The sequence below is a fragment of the Natrix helvetica genome, assembly GCF_964273705.1.
Source record: "Natrix helvetica genome assembly, chromosome: 11".
NCBI lineage: Eukaryota > Metazoa > Chordata > Lepidosauria > Squamata > Natricidae > Natrix > Natrix helvetica.
This window is the reverse complement of record NC_138562.1, coordinates 21562071-21578131: the sequence shown is the minus strand read 5'-3', so window position 1 is coordinate 21578131 and position 16061 is coordinate 21562071. Positions and strand designations below refer to the sequence as shown.

General features: G+C 46.2%; 1 protein-coding gene across 2 annotated transcripts in view; it reads right to left on the bottom strand.

The window, feature by feature from the left end:
- MAMLD1 (mastermind like domain containing 1) overlaps positions 1–7482 on the bottom strand; it is a 35038-nt gene extending 27556 nt beyond the window's left edge. The window contains exons 1-2 of one of the 2 annotated variants that reach the window (XM_081963780.1): positions 7465–7482; positions 3569–5140 (exon numbers count right to left, since the gene is read on the bottom strand). In XM_081963780.1, the coding sequence (XP_081819906.1) occupies positions 3569–5089 (1521 nt within the window). In that variant the 5' untranslated portion in view covers positions 5090–5140; positions 7465–7482. The remainder of the gene's footprint in view (positions 1–3568; positions 5141–7464) is intronic. The other variant, XM_081963779.1, reaches the window with a different exon arrangement.
- Between the last annotated feature and the right edge of the window lie 8579 nt (positions 7483–16061).

Sequence of the window (16061 nt, the reverse complement as noted above, 5' to 3'; positions counted from 1 at the left end):
GCCGTGAAGACATTTGATACAACATCTAAAGAAATTCCTTGCTAGTTAAGCGAATGAATTCATATCCCAGGAATTTTCAGGGTGTTTTTAAGGTACAGGTGAAGCCTCTTTTCAACCCAAACTTGACTCTTCATCATTTTGTGGGCACATCCCTACCGGTTCCTTGCCAATAATAAAAAACCCCAGTTGAGCTTCCCTGCTCATCGCCCAACTGGGTAAATAACCAGCTTTAACCCTGCTTAACTCAGTGGCTAAGATGCTGAGCTTGTCGATCAGAAAGGTCAGCAGTCGGTGGTTTGAATCCCTAGCACTGCATAACGGAGTGAGCTCCCGTTACTTGTCCCAGCTTCTGCCAACCTAGCAGTTCGAAAGAACATAAAAAATGCAAGTAGGAAAGTAGGGACCAACCAAGAGAAGGTAACAGCATCCCATGTGCCTTCGACATTGAGTCAGGCTGGCCACATGACCACAGAGATGTCTTCAGACAGAGCTGGTTCTTTAGCTTTGAAATGGAGATGAGCACCGCCCCCTAAAGTCGGGAACGACTAGCACATATGTGCGAGGGGAACTTTTACCTTTAACTTGATGAAAACGAAGCAAAATAAGATAGTTTTGGTGGACTCTCTTGATTAAATCAGGGTTTTTCTCTATGAAGTTCCCTTAAGAAAAAGTCTCTCCTTTTTCTTAAAAATTAGTAAAAACTCATTTGGACATATGAATAATTAGATGATTTCTTCCCCCTGCGATTAATCAACCTTCCCTGGCAAGAAAACAGAACCATCAGAAGAAAAAACTTGTTAGTACCACCAGAATGCCGATAATCTACTTATCTCTCCATAGCTCACTTTAGGGATCCTCCTTGGAAATGCCCAGTTTTGTGATAAATGTCATTAAAGCACTTTTAAAAAATCACACTGATCCTTTACTGGCTTGTTATTCAGGGATGGCTTAAGCAGCAATATAAAATCCAGAGCAGGCCTGTCATTTATGACATAATTAACGTTATAAGTCTTCCCTAGTAAAAAGAAAAAAACACCAGCCAGGCAAGTTTACTGAACTGATTTGAAAAATGTGAATATTCTCAGTGCTCGTATTTATCATCACAATAGACTCCAGCTTTTATTGTTCTAAAAAAACACTCCTGCACCTGCACCAGGATAAATAGAGGAAATGGAGAAAAGGAAATAAATGGAATCTTTATTTCCCAACAGAAGGCACCATAAATTCTCCAGCCTTCAGCACCCTGGAAACTCCCCTTTTCCCCTTTAGCAGGGGTGTCCATCCTTGGCAATTTTAATACCTGTGTGGACTTCAACTCCAGAATTCCCCAGCCAGACAAATGCATCCAGGGAGACATGTCTATGGAGATGATCCGTCACCCAGGTCGTGGTTGTCCCAAAGGTGCGTTTTTTCCCCAAGAGGCAACTGGACTTTCTGGCTTTTCTTTGAAGTGGTTTCTCTTCTCATCCGAGAAGCATCTTTAGCTTCTCTCAGAAGCTTCTCCAGCTTCTCTCAGAGCTGAAGAAGCTCCTTGGGTGAGAAGCAAAATGTCTTCAAAGAAAAAACCAGAAAGTCCTGTCGCTTCTTGAAAAAGCACCTTTGGGTTCATAGAGATAGTTAAATAAATCGTTAATCCCTGGTTTATTTTACTCTCTCAACGCAGGAGGTCCTTGACTTACAACCATAATGGAACCTGCTCATTGTGGTCAGTAAGTCATGACAGTATGGGATTTTACGACCTTCTTTTGCAACGATTGTTAAGCGAATTACCACGCTTGTAAAACAATACATGGTTGTGCGCGATGGGGAGTTTTTGCTGAAAAATGGAAATAAAGACCAGTTTTGGGTGGAAACGTCATGAAATGCGGCCTCGTGCTGCAAAAATGGCCATAAATGTGAGCTGGTTGTGAAATGTAACGAATGCAGTCACATGACTGTGGAGGGCATATCAGAACGTTGGAAGGGGGTTGGACTGGAAGACCTCCAAGGTCCCTTCCAGATCACAAGAGTTGGAAGGGACCTTGTAGGTCATCTAGTCCAACCCCCCGCCCAATTTTTGACCCATGGCAGTCCAGTCTCTTCTTGAAAGCCTCCAGTGATGGAGCTCCCACAACTTCTGAAGGCAACTTCTGTTCCATGGGTTGATGGTTCTCACTGTCAGAAAGTCCCTCCTTATTTCCAGGTTGAATCTCTTCCTTGTTCAGTTTCCATCCGTTATTCCTTCTCTGGACTTCGGGTGCTTTGGAGAATAGCTACACCCCTTTCCTCTCTGGGGCAGCCCCTCAAATGTTGGGAGACTGCTCCCATGGTCCTTCCTTGGTCCTTCTCTTCACTAGCTCTGTTCTACTTAATTGCAATGAAGGCATTTGCCCTAAAGCCAACACTCAAGTCCTTCTCACAAACTTCTCCCTAGCAGTTGGCTCGCCATTCTAATCATTTGCTTGCCAGGAATAAACTTGCCTCTGGCGATCCTTTGCTTTACTGTCAAGGGTGTAATCAGATCCCTACAGAAAGGAGGATCACGGCATCGGGCAGAAACAGCTCAGCAGCTGCTTGTTCCTACTTCAGTTGGCTTCTGCAACTGCAGCTGGCAGGTCAATGAGTGCCCACCCTGTTGTGAGCCCAACAGCCAGCTTTTAATCTCACAATGATCCCTGCAGGTTGGCACCCTACACCCTTCATGGAAACCCAGGCTGAATATTTTCCTAGGACCTTGCCCGCCATAGCAACTGGATTCCCATAGCACTAAGCTGCCACGCGGTTGCTTTGATTTAACCCTCTACGTGGACCCGACCACAAGGATACTTTTTTTTTTAATGCTAACCACTTTTCCCAAACGAAGATGAGACAGTAACTGAAGTCTTCCTTCTAGGTAAATACAGCCTACACAAGTTTACCCAGGAAGCCCAGGCAAACGGAGAGAGAACTCAAAAGGTTTTCACAGAGACCCAGACAGACAGCCCAAACAACTTATTCGACCAACCTCAGAATTAAAATCCAAAAACGGCCACAGAGAAATTCAACCGAGGCTTTAAAGCTAAAAACCCAGCCGGGATTTGCTCTTAGTAAACTCTTCAATCTATTGCAGTGATGACCCCAAGAAGATGCAAATCCCTGCTCTTCCAGTAAATATTTCCCGAAAAGAACTCAGAGCCAAGCGGGATTGTTGGCAGGAAGGAGGGCCAAAAAATTCAAACTTACAATGTGCATGTACAAAGTTTGCCAGACGTCTTGGAGCTTCAGCTTATGAAAGAGATCGGAGAAGAGTGGTACGGTGGCCTAGAGGTGGAACCCCACAATCAGGAGGCTGTGAGTTCGGTGCTAGGTAGAGGCAGATATTTCTCTCTCTGGGCATGATGAGAATATATCTGCCGAACAAAACTCCGCTCTGGCGACAGGAAGGGCATCCGGCCAGTGTTTACTCTGCTAGCTCCATTCAGTTGCCCAGACTCCACCCCGCGAGGGATTATGGGGTCATTAAAGAAGATGAGGACGAAAGAGAGAAGACAGTAACAGGTAAGGACTGTGGGATGTGGACAAAGGACGAAAGCCACTTCTGTGGGCTTACCTGCCGCATCTGCGATGACAACGGGGATGGCTGGACGTGCCGTTGTTGCATCCGAGACGGCTGCATCAACTGCCGGAGCTGCTGCTGCAGGAACTGGTTGTTGTTGACTTGTTGGGACTGTGGCGAGGTCGCAGCTTGTTGCTGAAGATAGTGCATGAGGGACTGCTGGCCGGTGGTGGAAGCCATGGGCGGCATCTTCTGGGGAGGGGCGGCCTCTGAACTGAAGTGGGAGAGGGGCTTGGTATTGCTGAAGGAAAACTGGTCTTGGGCCACGGGGCCTTCGCTCCCCAACCCCGGTTGGATGCTGTTGGAAGACTGCGTCATGATGACGTTCAGATTCTTGGACTGGGAGGACGGCAGGCTTTTGTAGAGGGAGCCTGGCATGCTGGTGGGGTTGCTGGTCGGGGGGGGGTTGGCGATCAAGGTGCTTTGAGGGCTGAAAGGTTGTTGGTGCAAAGCTGGGCTAGAAAGCTTCTCCGGCCTGTAGGGCGAAGGCCCCGCATTGGGAGAGCTCTTGATGCTGCTGGCTGAAAGGCTGGGCATGATGGAGCTGGGAGGGCTGAAAGACTGCTGATTGAGGACCGGACTGGAGAGCTTCTCTGGCCCAAAAGGGGGAGACAGACCTCCGGGTGGGTTACTGCTGGACGTGATGCTGGAGAGCAGAGGGTTCTGGGGGCTCTGAATGTTGCTTCCCGGAAGACCGTTGGGAGTCATGCTGGAGATCATGACATTTTGGGGGCTGAAGGGCTGGTGGTGGGGAGAAGACCCTTGCCGGTAAGGAGGCGAAAGGCTCTGAGAAGATATGGTGGGCCAGTTGGGCGTTGGGGCCTTGGAAGTTGGCGCTTGCTTGCTGGCTAAGTGCTTCAACTGCTGGGCGTGCCAATTGGCCCCGGACATATGCAGGGCCTGAGCCGGTCCCTTGTTGGGCGTGGCCGAGGAAATGGGCGACGCCACAGCCTTGTTCTGAGACGGAACCGAGTAGCCGGATCCAGAAGAAGGCGTCACCTGCGGGGACCCACCACTTGGGTTGCATCCAGGAGAGAAATCTTTGCTGGGGAGGTGATTGTCCAAGGGGGCGGCCTGCGGAGAAGATTTGGAAGAGGGTGGGTGGGCCAGGCCCCCCATGGGCTCTTCAGGCTTGCTCCCTAAGATCTTCTCCAGGTCCAGTTCATTGGGAGAAGGATCCGGCATCTTGGTCAACTCTTCCAGCAAATCTTGAAGTTCCTGGTCCACGGCGTGCATGTTGCTCCCTTTCTCGCCGTAATGGCCCCCGAGGGGCCCCTTCTGCCCAACCTCGGCATTAGGAGGGACAGCAAATGGAGACCCAATCCCGCTCCCGTTCATGTGGTTGTTTTCAAGGAGCATTCCGTGTCCGGGCATCGCGGGAGTCCCGTGATTGGTGGAAAACGGAGAGCTCTGCATATCGGGGCATGAAACAGAATTGGTCCCGGGGCCCATGGAAAGAGTGACGTCGTCCAGACAAAGCCGCTTGCTCTCGCTTGGGAAGAGGAGGTCAGGCATGGCGCCGGAGGCGGGAGACGCATCATCCGCCACTTTCCTCTTCACAGATCCCTGCAATTGCAAGATAAAAAGGGTTTCGTTAAACAGGCCGGAAACGCTGAACTTCCTCCCCCAATCTTTGCTTAATGGGGAGAGCCGGTTTGGTCTAGTAGTTCAGGCCCCAGGATAGAAGCCAGGAGACTGTGAATTCCAGTCCTGGGACATGAAAGCTAGCTGGGTGACTTTGGGCCAATCACCGGGAGGTGGGGAGTTCTAGTGATGCCTTAGAGCCAAAAGCTGGTTGGGTGACGCAGGGCTGTTGCAGAGGAAATAGGAGGAGGAAAGGGCATTTGGTGTGTGTGTTTCCTGCCTTGACTTATTTATACAAATAATAAAGATGGAATATAAATGAACAAACTTCCAAAGGCAAATCAGCAGAAACAGCCAGTTTTGGGCCAGACAAAGTTAGGTCTACACCAAAGATAAGAAGTTTGGTTAAACTTGGGTTAACCTGGCTGCAATCTCTTCCCAAACGCTCCCAAAGCAGATCTTCTCAACCACAGCTAGCCTTGACTTCAACCCCAATGCCCCAAAACCAAACCTCCTTGCCTTCAGCCATTTGCCAAGCCACAATGGGGCAGGGTGTGCTTTACATGTTGGCGTGTCACGCTTTTCCCATCACTAACCACCGTTTAGCATGCTGTGGAAACCGTTTCCAAACTCGCGAGAGCATTTTCTCACATCTATCACAGGTTCGATCTTTCCTCTATTCTGGACTACTAACAATTCCCCATGGTCAGAGAGATCTTAATCTGTTGATTGAGAAATTATGATCGTTTCCTGTCTGATGAACATGGAAACTGACCAAGGAGAGATTCAACCTGAAATAGGGAGAAATTTTCTGACACTGAGGACAATCAACCCATGGAACAGAAGTTGCCTTCGGAAGTTTGGAAGCTTTCAAGAAGAGACTGAACTGCCATCGGTCAGAAATGGTGAAGAGTATCCTGCTTGTGTGGGGGTTGGACTGGATGACCCACAAGATCCCTTCCAACTCTGTAAATCTGTAACTGTTCTCTGTAGCATCCTTTTAGGAAAAGAACTTTTCCACCAGGGTAGAATGCTGTTGGCTCTTAGAGGACATACCACCCCCTCGTTTTCCTGCAGAAATTAAAATTTCTCATCCAAACAATTGAAGGCTTGTAGGGAAACGTGGCCCAAAACTGGCCTGGCATAGCTAACAAAGGGAACGAAGTTCATAGGGAGAGAAATCCACAATCCAACATTCCTAAACAGGCAGAGTGTTTGAAATAATCCGCATACTTTCTAATCCAAGCACAACAATGCAGCCCGAGGGATCTAAACAGACTCTACCCAACTACGGATGCTTCTGTAGAACAGCCCCCAACCAAAACAGTTTGGAAACGGAGAGAAAATAGAGGCACGAACAACATGAGTGTCTGTTTTGAAGACGTCTTCACACACACACACAAACTCTACATTAGCATCTATAGCGATAGGACCAGGGGTGAAATCCAGCTGGTTCTGACAGGTTCTGGAGAACCGATAGCGGAACTTTTGAGTAGTTCGGAGAACCGGGCAATGCCACCTCTGGCTGGCCCCAGAGTGGAGAGGGAAGGGGGATTTTGCGGTATCCTTCCCCTGTCACGCTCACCAAGCCACGCCCACAGAACCGGTAGTAAAAAAATTGTGCATTTCACCACTGGATAGGACCCTCAATAACACAGCAGTTTGGGGATCCAAGAACTGGAAGGAAGCCAAACGTCAAATTTCCTGCTGCGTCCAAAGATGACTTTAAAAATAAATAAATAGAAGAGTGGGTCTCCAGGGGTTTGCTTGAGATAGCCTGCCCATTTTATTCCTCCCCTCTCGGAATTTAATTATTGTTGGTTTCTCCCTTTCAAAAATTACGAGCTGGAGGGCCAACCGGATCAATCAGATCATTAGACCATGAAGTATAGTATCTTGATTTAGCTTTGGGAAATAATCTAAAGTGATTTTTCCCCTATATGGAGTTATGTGACAGCTTGAGATTGCAGCTTGAGTTCTTGACAGCAGGGGGGGGGAGGAGGAGGGGAACAAGAAGAAAAGAAGAAGAAGAATGAGAAGAGGAGGAGGAGGACGAAACAACTATTCACTGAATATTCTTCAGATTATTGCAGAGGCCACTAAAGAGATAATGAAGAAGATGCCTCTATTTTATGTAGCACTTTAAAAGAGTTAAAGCATTTTCCTTATCATATTTAGCTTTGGATAAACCCAGCTGTTAAAAAAGTTGATGTACATTAATTACGGGAAACATAAAAGACTCCCTTACTGCAGGACAAGAGATAATTAACCTTGCTTTACAAACCTTCCGTGTTCATTTATCTTACCTTCCTTCCGTTTTTTTAGGTAGCTTGGAAAAGTTGATGCCCTAAAAATGAAATTAGTTTGCTTGTAAAGCTTTGCTTTCCGCCAGTCACCAAAGAATCTGGCTTTTAACTTGCCAAAGTGAGCAGAGAGCTTTCTGAATCCACAGCCAAGAAGATGAAGAACCAACACTTGAGCAGAAATAAGTGACTTATGAGCAGTCCTCACGCTCACAAGGTATAAGTTGGATCTGGGCTGCAGGTTCTGGAGGAGAAAGTCCACCTCTGCGACCTCTGCAGCAGCTGCCAAGACTACCAGCCCTTGGCCTTTCACTGGCACTGTAAGTCATAGGGAACAAGGCAGCAGCCTTCAGAGTTGAGAAGAGCTTTCGGGACTCTTAATGATAGATGCCTTCTCAAAGTTATGACTGTGGACCTTGTCACTTCCTCCAGTCTAATTCATATCCTGCCTTGCATAACTTCTACCAAAATAAGGGAGGGCAAAGAGAGAATCGCTCAGCAGGCAGTTATAGCCACAGGAGTCTCCAAGCTCCATTACACCCAAGAGGAACATTCAATGTGCTTCCACCACAAGATTCTCCTCCTTTTAAGTTTAGATGTGGGGTGTCCAACCTTGCCCACTTTTAAGACTTGTGGATTTCAACTCCCAGGGGTAGCCAACCTTGTGTTCTGACCGAGGCTTTCCGAGAGCACGAAGCAGACTCCTGGTCCTGACAAAAACCTCTATTATTAATTGACTGTGAATTCTGCTCATTCACCTCCAGCAAAGTCTTTCAAGGGAGGATTTACAGTCACAGACCTTCTCTGGCTTGGAGAGTTGCCAGGCCGATAGCTGCAAAACTTGGCAAGGAGCCTTGGAGAGTCACGAACCAATTAAGTGAATTGTCTCCTGCAAACTCCACTTCCCTTTTGTTCCCCTTTTGTTCCCTATGGGAGTGGCCATTCACCATCCACCTGTGGCCTTCCTCCCAAGTCGCCCCCTGTTCTTTAACTGTTCCCTTCGTCTGGCAGCTCTGCACATGTGCACACTGGGAACAGGCTCCAGCTGTTCTTCTGCCCCACTGATGTCTGACTCTGAAGGCAGCTGATAACTGTCAGACGGCTCTGCCCCACTCTCTGCCTCCGACACAGAGCCCTCCTCAGAGCCTTCCCCAGGCTGGCCCAGGTTCCTCCCCAACCTCCTCACTGTCCGAATCTGCTGCCAGCTCCGGTCAATCAAGATGACCCACACAAGGGTCATCCATTTTTTTTGCTTTAAATCTATTTTTTCCATATTATGAAACACTGTAATCTCCTTTACGGCACTTTTATCAAGTCCTTATTTAGCGTTAACTGCATAAGTTAAGCAGCTCGACAGTTCATTAATATCTCAGAAACCACATTTAACATTGATGTAATTTTCTTTCTCATCTTTAAAGGTTTAATTGATCTTAATCACCACAGTGCTAACAGTCTCCAGGTTCTCTTGTATAAATACCACATCATTCTGTTATTATACCTGTATTCGGTAATGTATTATTTGCACTTCATAATGCAATTAAATAATTAACTTGCAGAAAGACAGGAAAATGAAGCCTAGGTGTTCTTTTTATTTTAAGTTCCACCCATTTTTTTAAGCATCTCACACATAAAAAAAAAATGGGTAAAATTTTTAATTGCACTGGCACGGCTGCCATCTTGACTCTTTTGACCTGCAGAGACTTTTGCTTACCAAATCACTCCATCTGAGTTTTATTTATTTTTTAAATCTATACCCCTTTCCTAAGATTTAATAAAGACCGCTCAAGAAAGACACACAGACTTTGTTTCATGCTGCGCCTTTGCAAAATTCACTCAAATGAAATCCCCCCTGAAGAAGAAAGTGCAGGAACAAACACCGTTTCTCTCTTTTTCCCTTGTCCTGCCTGGGAAAAACAATTAAAAAAAAAACCCTGCAGAGAATATTTTGGGCTCCGCAATACTATTCACCTACCCAACTGCCCCTAACTCGATGCCACCCCCACCCCCGGCAGGTGTAAATACCTTGGCGACTCAGCAAAGGAGAACAAAGCCAGAATATTTGCATCTGATGAAGGAGCGTTTGCAAGGATGGAGACAATGGCTGTTGCCACGGCATGCCAAAACCTCTGCAAAGGATGTGTCTTAATTAGTAATCCAAGGACTTAACGGCAGCCACACTGGGCATATTGTTTTGTTGTAACTTTCACATTTCATTTACTGACAAGTGTTATTAGCTTGACAGCTGAAGAAAGGGAGGCTCTGCCCTCCCCCTCCCTTTCTAATTCCCCACTCCTCAATTCTTCCTTCTTCTTCTAGCTTGCAAAGCTCATTTTTTTTCCTCCCCATTTCTGCCTCAAATTCAAGATCAATCTCCCATTTATGTTTCTCCTTTTCTCCCCCCACCCAATCTCTGGTGCTTCACTTTACCCCCTCTCCGATGCATGGAGATCTCCTTCTCTTAAAGTGTGATAATTCCAAGATCCTCTGGTTCCTTTAACCTAATTTCCTAAAGGTAAAAGTAAAGGTTCCCCTTGCACATATGTGCTAGTCGTTCCTGACTCTAGGGGGCGGTGCTCATCTCTGTTTCAAAGCTGAAGAGCCAGCACTGTCCGTGGTCATGTGGCCGGTATGACTAAATGCCGAAGGTGCGTGGAATGCTGTTACCTTCCCACCAATGGTGGTTCCTATTTTTCTACTTGCATTTTTTTACGTGCTTTCGAACTGCTAGGTTGGCAGAAGCTGGGACAAGTAACAGGAGCTCACTCCATTATGTGGCGCTAGGGATTCGAACCGCTGAACTGCCAAACTTTCTGATCGACAAGCTCAGCGTCTTAGCCACTGAGCCACCGCATCCCTTGAGCCTAATTTCCTAGACTGCGTTAATTCCTTGTGATGATCCAAGGATACTGCAAAGCAGACATTCTCCAATGAGATGGTGTAGGGTTTCCTGCCTAAGCAGGGGGTTGGACTAGAAGACCTCCAAGGTCCCTTCTGTTATTCTATTCTGTTCTGTTCTGAAGGGGACAGGGCTGGCATACGACATTTTAATCCAATGAAGGATCTTTTCCACCAGTTGTGATTGCACCATCTGCAATTTGAACATGTTGAGATGTGATGGGTGCACAGAGGCCTCCTAGAAGAAACCACTTTCATGTGTAGGATGGATATGGATTCTCCTCAAATAATCAACGATTCTAGCATCAATAGAAGAGAATATCGGTAGCTCAGGGCTGAGCTGTGTTGCTCTCTGAGCTTGGATGTTCTGGTATAACAGAATAGAATTGGAAGGTACCTTGGAGGTCTTCTACTCCCTGCTCAAGCAGGAGACCCTCTACCATTTCAGACAAATGGTTTCCTGCCCAAGCAGGGGGTTGGACTAGAAGACCTCCAGGGTCCCTTCCAACTCTGTTATTCTAATTCTAATAGATGCCCTGGTGTATTTTGGCTCAGTGTACTTCCGAACCACTGCATTAAGCAAACAAGATACCCGCCGATCAATTTAAATTAAATGCTGTGTTTAAGGTGGGTCTCAGAGAGAGAGGGGGGGAAGAGGGAGGGGGGAAGAGAGCGAGAGAGAGAGAGAGACAGAGAGAGAGAGAGAGAGAGAGAGAGAGAGAGAGAGAGACAGAGACAGAGAGAGAGAGAGAGAGAGAGAGAGAGAGAGACACACAGAGAGAGAGAGAGAATGAATTAATGTTCTGTATCCAGAAGTCCAAATGGTCTTTAACACAAGGATTCTTGGGCACCGGATGGCCGAGAGGAAAACATTCTTGGATCTTGGCCTAAACAAAAGCATGCTGGGGGAAAAAATAGCTCTAACCTTGATCACTCTTGGAAAGTCAACACTGGTGGATTATTTGGTAGACTCCCAATGCTTAATTATTGTGAAATTCTAGCTCCTACCGAACCAGCAAGATGCTTTCGGTAGGCTTAGGCAGAGATTTACCGTATGTTGTGCGGCAGAAACATTTGTTTCCCAGAAAAACCTGTAACAATAATAATAACAGAGTTGGAAGGGACCTTGGAGGTCTTCTAGTCCAACCTCCTGCTTAGGCAGGAAACCCTACACCACTTCAGACAAAGGGTTATCCAGCATCTTCTTAAAAACTTCCAGTGATGGAGCATTCACCAACTTCTGGAGGCAAGTTGTTCCACTGAAGAATTGTTCTAACTGTCAGGAAATTTCTCCTTATTTCTGAGTTGCTTCTCTTCTTGATTGGTTTCCACCCGTTGCTTCTTGTCCTACCCTCAAGTGCTTTGGAGAATAGCTTGACTCCCTCTTCTTTGTGGCAGCCCCTGAGATATTGGAACACCGCTATCATGTCATCCCTATCATTGTATCCTACTTGATACCTACGCATTTTAGGCCATCATCCGTCAACATCCAATCCTCCTAATGCAATCCTAAACTGCATTAACAGAGGGATACAATCAAGATCAAGTGAGGTACTAAGGCCACTCTTTAAAGCCTTAGTAAGACCACACCTAGAGAACGGCATCCAGTTTTGGTCACCACACCATAAAAAAGATGTTGAAACTCTAGAAAAAGTGCAGAGAAGAGCAACCAGGATGATGATGGACTGGAGGCTAAAGCATACGATGAACAGTTGTAGGAACTGGGCCTGGCTAGTCTAGTGAAGAGAAGGACCAGGGGAGACATGATAAGCAGTCTTCCAATATTTGAGGGGCTGCCACAGAAAGGAGGGGGTCAAGCTGCTTTCCAAAGCACTGGACAAGGAATAATGGATGGAAACTGACCAAGGAGAGATTCAACCTGGAAATAAGGAGGAATTTCCTGACAGTGAGAGCAATCAGCCCATGGAACAGAAGTTGCCTTCAGAAGTTGTGGGAGCTTCATCACTGGAGGCTTTGAAGAAGAGACTGGACTGGCATCGGTCAGAAATGGTGTAGGTAGGGTCTCCTGCTTGGGCAGTGGGGGGGGTTGGACTAGATGACCTACAAGGTCCCTTCCAACTCTGTTAATCTGTAATCCTACTCTCGATCTGCAATGCCCAGACTTACTATAGGGCCGTGCTGAAGGATAGTCCCGAAAACGTGGGGCATAGATTTGTATGGAATTAGGCCACTCAACTCTTCATTTTTGACAGCCGGTTCCCAAGACAGACTCCCAAAACAAGAGATTTCACTCTGCCAACTGCTATGCCAGAACCTAACAAGGCACATTACGGATAAGTGTAATGTATGAACCGAAGCTGTGACGCTAGATAGACCGAGGCAGCAGCAACAATATATTAAAAATACACACACACACACACACACACACACACACACACCAGTGTCTCTTTTGTTCAAAGAGCTGCATCCTGAGGAATGGAAAATTTCAAGATGGGCACGTTAAACCTCATTTTAATCAACTTTGTAGCTACAAATCCCTCTTTCAACAACTAGTGTCCCCCCCCCCCCCAAATAAGAAAAAAAAAGAATACATAGCTATCCACTATGACTTTCTTGGAAAACAACACACACACATTTGAGGTCCATTGAGAACATATATTTCTTTTTCTTCTGAAAACTCCTGGAGACAAGTAAAAGTTTGTGAAGAACTTGTGACAAAGTACATAAAAGTTTCGTTTTCTTTAACACAGATTTTAAAAAAAGATACTTTTTCTTGCTTTTAAAATGACAACAGGAAAAAAACAAAAGGAAAGAAAAAGCCACAGAGATACACACATTGCCAAAAAGAAAACAGGTCCTTAGAGAATGACAAAAACATAACAGAAAAAAAGATTTAAAAATTACAAGTTTAATTCTTTGACAGTCTTTTAAAGCCTGATCCAAGAAGCCAAACCCTCTCACCACTTACTTCCAGCTCACTTCCAAAATGTGTGACATTTGCAGTAAGACTCAAGGTCGCTTACTTTTTTTTTTTAAACACAAGGACAGACAAATTGATGGAACTAGCCTGAAAGCCCATACATCATATGAACCTCCAAACAACCTTCCTTAAAGGGGCAGGAGGAACATTTGTTTCAAGTATATTAATTCTGGGATTCTGGAAGCTGAATTCCCAAGACACATGGGCACACCAGGTAAAGGACAGATGGAAGTGTGAATAAAGGAGAATATTTGTAGCTCAGGGTTCAAATGAGGGCTCCTTGGTGCTCTCTGAGCTTGGTTGTTTTGTAGATGTTTCATGACCCAACTAGGAAACTTTATCAGTGCTAGGAGGAAAAGGGGTGTGTGGAGGGGTGGGAGGAGGAGGAGGAGGACCATGGGATCCTTGGTGCTCCCAGAACTTGGTTGTTTTCTAGCAGACATTTCATTACCCGACTAGATAATATCATCAGTGTTCTCATATGGTGTAGTTCTCTATCCGGCTTTTTCCCTCATTGGTAGTTCCTAGATTAGGGTATTGTTTTCTGCTCAATTGTTTGTCGGTGTTAATCCCTGCTTATCTGGATGTTGCTTGCCGGAGTGGATGCCTCCTGGTCTTAAGCAGGGAGCCAACCACACCCTCACTAGCCCTGATGAGGTTACTTAATGTGGGTAATGAAACGTCTGCAAAAAAATCAAGCAAGCATCAAGGACCCCCTCACTGGATAAAGAGCCCCTCTTTGGGGGAGATGGGCGATTCAGAAAAACGAAATATAATTATACAAGACATGAAACTTTCAGCATTAGAGCAATGCTGCTCTATCTTTTCTTCATTGGTGTCAGTTTGTGTGTGTGTACATGCAGTATGAAGTTGGGGACCAAAAACAGTGCTCCCCTTTCAAGGAAATATTTCCATTTTTATATAAAAGCCCTGCTGTTCACCACCCAATGCTTGTCTAAGGAGCCTGCACCCAACAGCACATATCCCATTCTGTTCTACTGTTTAGTTCTGGCTTCTTTCACCAGCTAATCCAGCCACTAGAGCAATAGCAAGAGCACTTAGACTTATATACTGCTTTACAGTGCTTTGCAGTCCTCTCTAAACAGTTTACAGGGTCAGCCTTATTGCCCCCAACAATCTGGGTCCTCATTTTACCCACCTCGGAAGGACGGAAGGCTGAGACAACCTTGAGCCTGAGATTTGAACTGCCAAATTGCAGGCAGCCGGCAGTCAGCAGAAGTCACCTGCAATACTGCACTCTAACCACTGCGCCACTGTAGCTCGTGAACCATGGTTCAGGGCCAAACATGGATTTGTTGAACAAACCATGTTGAGAAGAACTCACTTCTTACCAAGTCAGACAATGCCTTTTTTGCCCTTTCCCAAAAACAATTGTAGTCAAGGCCATGGTTTCCCCAGTTGCAATGGATGGCTGTGAAGTTTGGACCATAAGGAAGGCTGAGCACCAAAGAATGGAGGCCTTTGAACGCTGGTGCTGGAGAAGACTCCTGTGAGTCCCTTGGACTGCAAGCCATCCAACCGGTCAGTCCTAGAGGAGATCAACCCTGACTGCTCTTCAGAAGGCCAGATCCTGAAGAGGAAACTCAAATACTTTGGCCACCTAAGGAGAAGGAAGAAGGACTCCCTGGAGAAGAGCCTCATGCTGGGAACAATGGAGGGCAAAAGAAGAAGAAGGGGACGGCAGAGAAGGAGGGGGCTGGATGGAGTCACCAAAGCAGCCGGCGTGAGCTTCAATGGACTCTGGGGGATAGTAGAGGACAGGAAGGCCTGGAGGAACGTCATCCATGGGGTCACGATGGGTTGGACACGACCGCAATTAACAAAAAAAAAAAAAAAAACCGTATCAAAAACATCTCTCCATCCTAGCCCTGAAGAAGCTCTCAAGATGCCTACAGAGATTCTCAATCCTCCAGATCATGGTTGTCCCAAAGGTGTTTTTTTCCCCTCCAAAAGGCAACTTGGATTTCTGCTTTGTTTTTTCTTTGAAATTTTTTTGCTTCTGGTCCAAGTAGCTTCTTCAGCCTATTTGAAGTTGCACCTGAAGAAGTTTCTTGGATGAGAAGCGAAACGTTTTCAAAGAAAGAAAAAAGACCCAAAAAAGTCCAGTTACTTTTTTTGGAGTGGGGGAAGCACTTTTGGGGCCAACCTCTCAAGATGTTTGAAGAGTTTCCTCCACTTTTCTTTCATCATGAAAAGAAAACATATCGGGCATGGAGTCTGAATCCCTATAACTGGGAAGTCCCCTCCCCTCCCCTGACCCAGAGATTATAGCCAAAACAAGCCAACCGTTAAAAGGTCAGGGCATTTAAGTTCCAGATACTAGCTCTTGCCGCACAATCACGAGGCTGTGAGTTTGATCCTAGGTAGAGACCGACATTTCTCTCTCTGGGCACAAGGAGAATCTGTTGAACAAAACTCGGCATTGGCAACAAGAAGGGCATCCGGCCATTAAAACACCCTGCTATCTCCATTCAGTTGCCCAGAGTCCACCCTGCAAGGGATTATGGGGTCGTTAAATGAGGTTGATGATTTAAGATCCAGATACTTAGAATAAAAGAATGGCTGAGGACTCTCCATTTTCAGATGTTTCTCGCTACACCCCACCATGTAAGAATCTCCTTGTGCCCCCCTGAAAAACTTAAGACAGACAATTGCCATCTTCTGCCCCAGATGCCACCCAAACCGGCCAAAGACACGCAGGCTGGTAAGGACATTGGATGCCCATAAAGGCAGCAAATCTTGG